At 37.4% G+C, this 11,312-nt stretch overlaps 1 protein-coding gene across 5 annotated transcripts in view; it reads left to right on the top strand.

Moving 5' to 3' along the window:
- The window catches only part of Fnbp1l (formin binding protein 1 like), an 87,835-nt gene that overhangs the window by 49,951 nt on the left and 26,572 nt on the right, over positions 1-11,312 (top strand). For all 5 annotated transcript variants that reach the window (XM_031375339.1, XM_031375336.1, XM_031375338.1 and 2 more), the window contains exons 3-5: positions 4,135-4,188; positions 5,366-5,513; positions 6,304-6,366. In XM_031375339.1, the coding sequence (XP_031231199.1) occupies positions 4,135-4,188; positions 5,366-5,513; positions 6,304-6,366 (265 nt within the window). The remainder of the gene's footprint in view (positions 1-4,134; positions 4,189-5,365; positions 5,514-6,303; positions 6,367-11,312) is intronic.

Raw genomic sequence — 11,312 nt, 5'->3', positions numbered from 1 at the left:
AAAAAAAAAAAAAAAAAAAAACCTGCAAAAAACAACAAGAACAAACCCCTGTTGCCTCCCCCCTTATCCTGCTTACCACTCCAGCCTCTCCCACTTATTGGCTCTGGCATTCCCCTACACTGGGGCATAGAACCTTCACAGGGCCAAGGGCCTTTCCTCCCATTGATGACCGACTTTGCAATTCTCTGTTATACACGTGCTGCCAAAGCAATCAGTCCCACCATGTGTACTCCTTGTCCTTGGTTGGTGGTTGAGTCCCTGGGAGCTCTGAGGGTACTAGTTAGTTCATATTGTTGTTCATCCTAAGGGGCTGCAAACCCTTCAGCTCCTTTGGTCCTTTCTCCAACTCCTTCATTGGGGACCCTGTACTCAGTTCAATGGATGGCTGTGAGTCTCTAGTTCTGTATTAGTCAGGTAGTGTCAGAGCCTCTCACGAGACAGCTATATCAGGCTGGCTTGTCCATCCTTCAGTCTCTGCTCCATAGTTAGTCTCTGCAACTCCTTCCGTGGGTATTTTGTTCCCCCATTTAAGAAGGAATTAAATGTCCACATTTTGGTCTTCCTTCTTGAGTTTCTTGTGGTTTGTGGGTTGTTCTTTGTGTATTTGGAACTTCTGGGCTAATAACCACTTATCAGAGAGTGCATATACCATGTGTGTTCTTTTGTGATTGGGTTGTCTCACTCAGGATGATATTCTTCAGATCCATCCATTTCCCTAAGAATTTCATAAATTCATTGTTTTTAATAGCTGAGTAGTACTCCATTGTGTAGATGTACCAAAGTTTCTGTATCCATTCCTCTGTTGAGGGACATCTGGGGTGTTTCCAGTTTCTGGCTATTATAAATAAGGCTGCTACGAACATGGTGGAGCATGTGTCCTTATTACATGTTGGAGCATCTTCTGGGTATATGTCCAGGAGTGGTATAGCTGGGACCTCTGGTAGAACTATGTCCAATTTCCGGAGGAACCGCCAAACTGATTTCCAGAGTGGTTGTACCAGTTTGCAATCCCACCAGCAATGAAGTAATGTTCCTCTTTCTCCACAACCTCTCCAGCATCTGCTGTCACCTGAGTTTTTATCCTAGCCATTCTGACTGGTGTGAGGTGGAATCTCAGGGTTGTTTTGATTTGCATTTCTCTGATGACTAAGGATGTTGATCATTTCTTTAGGTGCTTCTTAGCCATTTGGTATTCATCAGTTGAGAATTCTTTGTTTAGCTCTGTATCCCATTTTTTAATAGGGTTATTTGATTCTCTGGAATCTAATTTCTTGAATTCTTTGTAGATATTAGATATTAGCCCTCTATCAGATATAAGATTGGTAAAGATCTTTTCCCAATTTGTTGATTGCTGTTTTGTCCTATTGACAGTGTCTTTTGCCTTACAGGAGCTTTGCAACTTTATGAAGTCCCATTTGTCAATTCTTGATCTTAGAGCATAAGCTATTGGCGTTCTGGTGAACTGTGAAATTAATCTAGGTACTACAGTGAGTTTTGGTTATGTTTCTGGTACTTAATCATAGTTAAAAGTATTAGTATTCATTAATATGACTAGGGTTTTTTTCTGTGTTCCCCTTTATCCTTTCTACTTTAGTGCCAAACATTCTCTGGTTCATTTTTGATGTGCCAGCCACATAGAGCTCACTTAGAGTTCTTCAGGAATTTCCTTCTTGCTTACTCTTTGCTCATTGTACTTAGAATTCCCCTCAGGGCTTTCCAGTTTCCTAATTTCTATTTAGTTAAAGAATTGGAAATTTTAGCCTTTCCTCTTTACTGTTTTAAGAGCTATGTAGTCTCTTCATGCAGTTTAGAAGTATGTATATTTCACCAGTCTAGATCTGTAATATTATTTAATAAAATGTTTGTATATGAACCTTAAAATTTAAGCAAATTTTAAGTTGCTTAAAAATTGTGTGTATGTGTGTGTGTGTGTGTGTGAGAGAGAGAGAGAGAGAGAGAGACAGACAGACAGACAGACAGACAGACAGACAGAGTCAGAGAGAATATGACGATGTTTAGTTTCAATTGTCAACTTGACACAATCTGGAATTCCCTGAGAAGTGAGTCTCTGAGAGGCTGTTTCGATCTGGTTGGCCTGTGGGGATTGCCTGTGAGGTTGTCTTTATTACATTAGTTGAGGCAAGAAGGCCTAACCATGGTGGGTGGCATCATCTCCTGAGTGCGGGTCTCAGACTGTATTATAGTAACGCTGAGATGAACACATGTGCTCTATGCTCCCTTTGCTATTGATTATGACTCTGTCCATCTGCTGCAAGTTCCTGACTTGACAGGACTTGCAGTTGTAAACTAAATAAACTCTTTCTCTCCTAAGTAATTTTTCAGGGTGTTGTATCATAGTAACAGAAATAAGACTAAACTGAGTGGTATGTCATCATTTCTTAAATATTCATATTTTGATTAAAATCACACATAAGTCCTAGTACTTTCAACCTGTACTTACTTTCTAATGATGACTGTGGTGAACTTTTCACCAGTTTTTCACTTCATTGGTGGTAGCTTTTCTTTTTTGTCATAGCACTTCTCTGTACTTTATCCTAGCCCTTGCCGTGCTGCACTCTGTAATTACTGCTAAGCAGCTGCCTTATTTCAAGAAAGTATCTCTTGAGCATGGATATCCTTTCATTTTAGGCACTCCTGGGAGCTTGCATAGCAGCTAGTACATAGCACATAATTACTTGTGGACCCAATAAGCTAAATTATAAGTGGAATTAATTTGTTCTGAAAATAATTGAATGATTATGTTTAAATCATGATGATAGGCTAGTATCTTCTTAGTTTCCATTCCATTGTATTCTTAGACGTTTGGAAAATATAATAAAAATTAAATACCAGGAAATATCTTGAGAATTTAAAAAAAAAATTACAGGTCTCATCTTTTTAATTTTTGATTTACCAGACACAAAATTACTCCTCAAAAAGTCTGTCAGGTTGAAGAGATGGTTCAGTGAATAAAGTGCTTGTTATTCAAGCTTGAGAACCTGAGTTTGAATTCCCACAAGTCATGTAACACTGGACATGACGTCTCATGGATGTCATTAAGCACTTGTGGGGCAAGATGGGAGATGGAAGCAGAAAAATCTCCAGAAGAAGTTGAGAGGCCAGCTAGCCTGCTAAATGTAGTGTTGAACAAGGGCTCATCTCTCAAACAAGGGCGAAGGGAGGGAGCAACACCTGCTTGTTCTCTACAGGTGTGCATCTGCACTCACACACTCAAGTCTTCAAAAATCTGGACCTTCAGTGGTCCATATATTGTAAAACAAACCCGTTATATAGAAAGCACTGTGGTCAATGTTTTATCTCAGTAACTTCTCAGAAATCTGTGGGGTAGGCACTGTCGACACCATATAGGAATTTGAGAAACAGAGAAATTAGTGTAAATTGCTGTGGATCATATAAACATCATTTAGTCATGATTCAGGGCCATATATCCCAGTCTAGCTCCAAAGTCACTGTACTAGCATATTGCTTATTTCGTATGTATGAAATAACTTAGTAGTGTTCTAATATAAGAATGTTACAGATAGACAGGAATGTAGGCACACATAGACAGTCACAAGTTAGAATGTGATTATTTGCCTAAAGAAAGGCAAGCCAGAGGACAGGCTGTGGTTGTGGTTGCTGATTGAGTACCTCTTAGCAGAAAAGAGGCCCCACACGTGAAAATGGGGGGGGTGATCTCCATAGAGGAGTCGCAGGATAGGGCATGGTGGCCAACTGCTCTTTTATTCCCTTAGTCAGCATCTCTTTATATTTTGCCTGTTACTATTAAAAATATCTGATTTGTCAAATAATAAAGTGATATTTCCTTGAAATGTGTCTTTGTTCCATCACTCAGTTTCATATAGTGAATATTGTTTTCCTATTATTCCTTTTAGTTTATACATAATCTAGCTGCAATTACAATATCATAAACAGAAATAGTGTTAATATTTTAAGAACGAAATGTAAATAGTGATTATGTATTATATGTTAATGTTTGAAGATGACCATGTTGTTGTTCTCACTGTTTTATATACAATAGTCTTTTCTTAAATCCTTAATAAATTTGCAAATTTTAAGCTAAAAACTTTTATTTGAAAAGTATTATTTATAAAATCAAAATTCTTCTTCTAGAAGTCTGGTTAAGAAGTACTGTCCCAAACGCTCTTCCAAAGATGAAGAACCAAGGTAAGCCTGTTAGTTACTGACCTTGTTAGCTCGTGCGCACTAACATGCTCAGGACGGCATGTCAGCTTTACTTTGTAAAATATACTGTAATGATCTCATTAACATTACAATATTTATAAAAAAAGAAGAAACTACTATTTATCTTTTGAGGATAGATAATTTAATGAACTTAATCAATAGTTAGTTTTCTTTTTCTTTTTTAAGAATAAATGACAGTGGGATTTTTAAGTAAAATGTAGACCAGGATTTGGCCTCCCTTGTTTAGTCTCCAGCAGAAGGTTGTTTTCCCATACTTTATTGTGGCATTATCATCAGCTTTCTAAGACTTTGCCTTTCAGGATAATGAAAAGTGATGAAATTAGGGGAATCATTTTTGAATCCTGAATAAAAGATGAGAACTTTTTTGGGGGCTTTTTGAAGATCTTCATATGCAGGTGGTTGTAAACTGTAGAAATTAAATGAGATTAAATCCAACAGCTTTTTGTAATATGTTATTGGTTCTTAGCATTCTTAAGGGAGCCAGCCCTGTCTGCGCCCTCAGTTTAACAGTGTTCCTTGGTGTGTTCCAAGTAGATATATACATTTTAACACAGTAACTTTCTTTGTTTCTCTCCTTCCCTTCACACACATTTTTACCCTTATTTTTGCCCCCTTTATCCCTCTTTGTTGCCAACCAAAATGGTACATTTCCATTTAGGATGTGGGCAGGCATACAGGCAGCTGTATCCAGAGCTGATAGCAAAGTTGTGTAGATCAGCTATCAAGATGCATTTGAGTGGTATGATTGGCAGGTTCTGTCCTCGAGAACAAGCACATCATCTCTGCAACAGGTTCAGCTGCCAGGCCTAGGAATCCACCCAAGGGATTCCCAAGCTCAGGCCAGTCAGTTGGCAACCTAAAGATTCCACTATGTCAAAGAGCCTGCAGGTAGTATTTTTATTATATTTTGACCCCAAATATCCCTTTATTTATAAATTAAAGGCTATATAAAGATACTTAAACATGTACAGCTTGAGCAGGTTTTTTTTCCATACGTAGTTAATATATAGAACAAGTAGCTGGGATCAGGTTGAGTATATTATAGCCTATCAACATTTAGACACAAAAAAATACCTCACCAAAAAAATTGTAATGGAAGCAAAAATAGATCTCATTACTTTTTAATATGTTTTGCCAGGTTTACTTCATGTATCGCCTTTTTTAACATCCTTAATGAGTTAAATGACTATGCAGGACAGCGAGAGGTAGTAGCAGAAGAAATGGCACACAGAGTATATGGTGAATTAATGAGATATGCCCATGATCTGAAAACGGAAAGAAAAATGGTAATATTTATAATTTTCATCTAATTATAACAGTCTTATGAAATAGTTTCAGAAAATAATTATTTTTCTTTATAGAACTAAATGTTCAGTTTAAAACTGGTTTTCTATATTATTAAATCTCCTTTTATTAAAAATTGAGACGAATATACTGTGAAAAAAATTTTCAGAAAAAAAACAAAACAAAACTGTGAGATATGGTTGCTAGTTTATAATCTGAATTTAAAGTCAAGGTTTGACAGCATACAGCACACAAACCAAATACAACAGCCTATCAGTTATTTTTGTTTCCTAGGTCCCATAAGCTAAGAATGCTTTATATATATTTAGGTGGTTGTAAAAGAATTAAAAAGTAAATATTCTATGGCATGTAAAATTTTATAAAATTTGAATTTGAGTGCCCATAAAGTTTAATTTGCATTCACTGTGTGTGATATTTCCCATGGCTACACAGTTGCAGATAGAATGCTGTTTGGCTTGCACACCTAAAATATGTGTTACTTGTTCCCTGGCTTTTTAGATAAGTCCTATGAAGATGATTTATTTTCTTTAATATTATGCCTGTTTTAAAGGTTATTTTAAAAGTATTAAAGTAACCTATACAATGTATTTCAAATAAGTTTTTTACTCTCTTCCTAACTCTAAAGATGCATAACTATATATACATGTATGTATTTTATCACCTTGGAAAAAATTAAGAGCCTTTTGAGGATGTTGGAATTTCCTTTTTATGTAATATAATTATTTTTGTGTTTGTTCTGTTTATTTGTTTGCTGATGGTTATAATCTTCAGCATCTCCAAGAAGGTCGAAAAGCTCAACAATACCTTGACATGTGTTGGAAACAGATGGATAATGTGAGTAACAGTGTTTTCATGGTTAATGAGAAATGCACAGACTGACTTACCCCTAAGCCCATTAAGCTTTACATCTAGGTCTCATGTTTCTCAGTGTATTAGGTTTGGCTGCGAGTACCATTCCTCACCATGCCATTTCCCACCTGTCTCCCCCGACACCCATCCCCTGGAGGGTGTGTCAGGGTCTCATTCTGTGGGCTATGTAGTAGGTGAGCTATTATTAATAATCTGCTATTTGTTTTGTTGTATAATAACTAAGAAATATAAATAAAAGATTGAGCTCATTTCATTTTTCTTTTTCCCTACGTAAATAGTGGGACAAATTCCCTAGACTTCTATCCTGGTAAATACTAGAGATATTTATCCAGTAAGTGGGGTTGGAGAATTAGGAAACAGTGATCTGGGGAGCCTATTTGCTGAGAGGAGAGAACTAAGATTGTGATTTTTGAATGTTTTAATGGCCCGGATTTCTCTTGGCCTCCTTTCTTAGTATATGAATGCAGAAGAGCAAGGACTACCTTACAGGAAGGGTCCTCTAGCTCAGTAGTCCAGTAAGCCTCTAACTGCAGGGAAAAACCTTACAGAACAGACTCAGAGAACACACTATTTACTTCAAATTTCCCTAAGGTCCTTCATACTGTGGATTTTTAAGAAGGTTTTGTTACACATTAACCAGGTGTCCTCATAGACACTGTAGTCTTACTTACTGGATGTGCTGGATTCAAAGACTTTGTAGGACAAGGTAGACTTTAAATGTGTGGGTTGCCAAGTGATTAGATCTTTGCTAACATTTTTTACAATAGATAACTGTCTTTAAGAATTGTGCTGAAGAAAGTTGTGTGTGTGTGTGTGTGTGTGTGTGTGTGTGTGTATGTATGTATTTCTCTAGTTGTGAGTGTCAGAAGGGCTTGGAGACTGATAATTTATAAGTTCATGCAAGGCACTCTGATGTCTCTTCATACTGTGCAGATCTTCGGCATTTTGAAACCTCATGCATATATTTGCTGTTTTTATGTTTTCCTGTTAAAATGAATATTTAAAATTTAGATTCTATTTCTATTTAAGTGTCAATGATTTTTAATCACCAATGCTGATTTAGAGTTCTTAGGTATATTAATAGCCTGTTTTCATTTTCTTTATAATTGGTTTCACCAAGACTTTAAGGGAGGATTTTTAGTTATTAAAATTTAAATTACTGTCAGTGGCATCCTTCGTATCTGCCACCTAATAAGTATGAGAGAGAGTGTGTCTATTTTCATTTGCTCAGAATAACATACTCCTATTCTCAGGAGGTACTGGTTCCTCTAGAAATGGGTGTTGACATAAATCTGTTTACAATATGTGCTCACTCGCCTTTAGAACAATTGGCAGTTATTAAGAAAAGTTACAAAGGTTATAAAGTAAGACAGAACCATTACAAAAGTTAGGTATTTCAAATAATGTATTTTTTTCAAGTCATTAACAATATTATGACAAAGTAAATTCAACCCTAATCAGCCCTTTACTTGTCCTGGTCCCTATATGTTCATAAGTAAATATGGCATGGTTTATATTTTTTATGTGGAGCCTGGAGTCCAGTGAAAGAGACTGGCATTATTTATATTTTATATGTAGAAGCAAATATAGGATCCTATTTCCTAATACTTTTTTTTTGTTTTAGTCAAAACATAATTATAGAAACCTAATGTGTCTGAAATAGTTGAAGGGAGCTCTAACAAACTGGGGAAATGAGGAACATGAAACAATTGGAGGAAGTTGGAAGAGGTCACTCCTCCCAGGATGAACAGTGGTATCTAAAAGAAGGGCCGAAGAGAGTGAGCTGTGAACGAGACTGTGAAGGAGTGGTCAGAACTCAAGGAGAGCAGTCAGGAGGCTCCAGATGACAGCTTACAGTTTCCTAAGAGCAGGGCTCAGCAGCAGCAGCTCCCATCGTCAGTTGTGGAGCGATGTCACTAGCACTACATGGCCTCTGTGCTAACATCACTGCAGTGTGCTTTTTCTTATTTTTCAGCTTTGCTGCACCCAGGGGCAAGAAAAAAGGAACTTTTTTTTTTTTTCCCTCACTGTCCTTTTTTAATCAAGGACATAAAACTGGCAGAAAAGCCCAGCAGACTTCCTCCTAGATGCCTTTGATGAGCCTGTGGGGAGACTGGGGCAGGAAGCCACAGCTGTTAACAGCCTTGGAATTGAAAGCAGGCTCTGCTACGGAAGAATAGGGGATAGATGTCATTCTCTATACTGCATAATTATACGTGGGGAAAGGAATAGTTTTAATTCATTTTTACTCGGGATTGCTTTGCTGTTCCAAGAAAAATATATGTTTTTTCACAAATAAGATACATAATATAAAACACTTGTTTGTTACTAGCCTCAATTTGTGTCAACTCATAGGCACTGGACTACAGTGGGATTGTGTAAATACAAAATACTCAATTGTTCTGCTTTCTTTTTCTGAGTAATTCTCAGAACACAAATCCTAAACCTTTTTCCAGGCACAAACTTAATAGAGGCTCTTCCTGGGGGTTCTCACAAACTCTAGTCAGAGTCGGGGAACTACACAGGGTTTTTCCAAGGAAACTACCTGGCTGGTTCACTCCAGGGGGGAAGACCAGGGTTAGCCAGCCCCACCTAGAGTGTATTTAATGGAAGTTTCAAATAAGAACACACAGACTAAGATTCCAAGACAGTGGAAGAAAATATCAGACCAGAGACTACAATAATATATAGAAGAAACAGCAACTATGAAAGGGAAAAAGCTTAAAAACAAGAATATCCAAAAATGGTATTAACTTTCTCTGTGGAATAGAGGAAATGCTATATCCATGGAAATAAAGGTAGATACTATTAGAATTGAGGGTGTAAATAACAAAAGAACTTCATATAGGGAGAAATGAAACATCCATGAGAAAAAGACAAAATGAAGACATCTTTCAGAAAGTAAAAATAACAGAGGTTACAATTACAAAACAATATAATAAAATTAGAAAATTTCATGTTTCTTTTTCAAAATAACCATGCTAGATTTAAAAAAAAAAAAAAAGATGGATAAAAGTCAAGGAAAAAAATGCCTTCAAATGTAAAGTCATGAATTTCTGGAGGAAAGAATTTGCCAGCTTCCAGTGCTGTGAGCTCTCAACACTTACCCTCATCAGAGCTGAGAAGGCAGTCCAGCACTCGGTCCAGCCTTGACTCCATAACCAGTGGTGAAAGGAGATAGCTGATTCCTGGACATGCAGTCTGACTTCTATGAGTGCACACACACTGAAATATGTAAACAAATGCTGTAACCTCTTCAAAGAACTTATGTGCATGACATCTTAAAACTCTCAGGAGAGGTTCCAGATACCTAAGAGAGAAACAGATTTAGTCACAGCAGCAAAACAGTGCGACCAAAAAATAAACATGCCTTTTACAATGAATCAGGAATTAGAACAGGATTGGGCATATTTCAACCTACTTATATACAAACCAGAAAATAATAGAATAGTACTTTTAAATTTCTGAAGGAAACTGTTTCCAACTTTGTACTCGGTCACTTTAAAGTGGTGGTAAAGGACTGTCCCAGTGGTGTGGAGTTCAGAAAGCCTAGAAATAGTGGCCCAGGATGGGATGGGATGGGTAGTAACAATAAAAATATTTCTCATCTGAACCTTCTTGAAAGCTACTGCTGAATGTGATCCTGTAGACTGATAGCCTAGTGTATCCAGATGACAGAGGTGCAAGGCATCCTTATAGGATTATAGGAAAGGGAAACCCCAAGATAACAGCTATATACTGGGATAGCTTGTATGAGTTCAAACTTATACACATTAGAAACCATTAGGAGAAAATGAAACTAGAGAACAAAATAGATAGATTTAAATAATGTGGGTTGCTTCCGGTCTGTCTGGGCCTGTGCCCTGAGCAGACCTTGGGCACAAATGTCACAGGCAGTCCCACAACACCCAGAGGAAGCTCCACTCCCAGGCACTCTAACATGCCTTGGATCAGAAGTGAGGAGGACACAACATCTGTCCCAACACCAGGAGTAACTGGGACCAGCAGGACCCAGGCACACAGGAACTCCGCCAGCCCAGTGGCTCGGGTTGCTTCCAATCTGTCTGGGCTGGTACCCTGAGCAGACCTTGGGGGCAAAATCCACAGCCAGACCCACAACACCCAGAGGAAGCTCCACTCCCAGAGGCTCTAACAAGCCCAGGATCACAGAGTCACAGAATCACAGAGACAGCTTGACTCTGAGGAATTCTGTACAACCAGGATCACAGGAAGGACAGTTCCAGTCAGATTTAGCCAGGGCAGGTAACACTAGAGATAACCAGATGGCAGGGGCAGGGCAAGCATAAGAAAATAAGCAACACAAACCAAGGTTACTTGGCATCATCAGAACCCAATTCTCCCACCATAGCAAGTCCTAGATACACCATCATACTGGAAAAGCAAGATTCAGATCTAAAATCACTTCTCATGATGATAATACAGGACTTTAAGAAAGACATAAGAAGACATGGAGGACTTTAGACATGCCTAAACAATAGTATGTAAGTAGCAGTGACGAGGCTGTCAGTGTTTGTTCTTGTACTAGTAGACTTACTTTTGAAACTGACAAAGGACAGTGTGTTTAGGTTAGTGTTACATAAAACCTTTAAAGGAACCTTCAGAAGAACTTAAACCTCACATAGATGTTGAGAAGTTCTACTTAATTTTAAAATGGTTTATAAAAAGGATTTTGTCATATGAAATAGAACTTCATATTTTTGTATATGTATAGATAGTAATTATATTTAATGTATAACTATATATAGCATTATGGTAAGTGGAAATTGACATTCTCCAGAACTCTTCACTTTTGATTGATTAAAAATAAACTATCCTATCTTTAAAAAGAAAGAAAGAAAGAAAGAAAGAAAGACATAAATAGCACCCTCAAAGAAATACAGGAGAACACA

This window comes from Mastomys coucha, unplaced genomic scaffold (genome assembly GCF_008632895.1).
Source record: "Mastomys coucha isolate ucsf_1 unplaced genomic scaffold, UCSF_Mcou_1 pScaffold16, whole genome shotgun sequence".
NCBI classification, from domain to species: Eukaryota; Metazoa; Chordata; class Mammalia; order Rodentia; family Muridae; genus Mastomys; species Mastomys coucha.
Note: the sequence above shows the minus strand (reverse complement) of the source record. Positions and strands in the feature narration are given on the sequence as shown.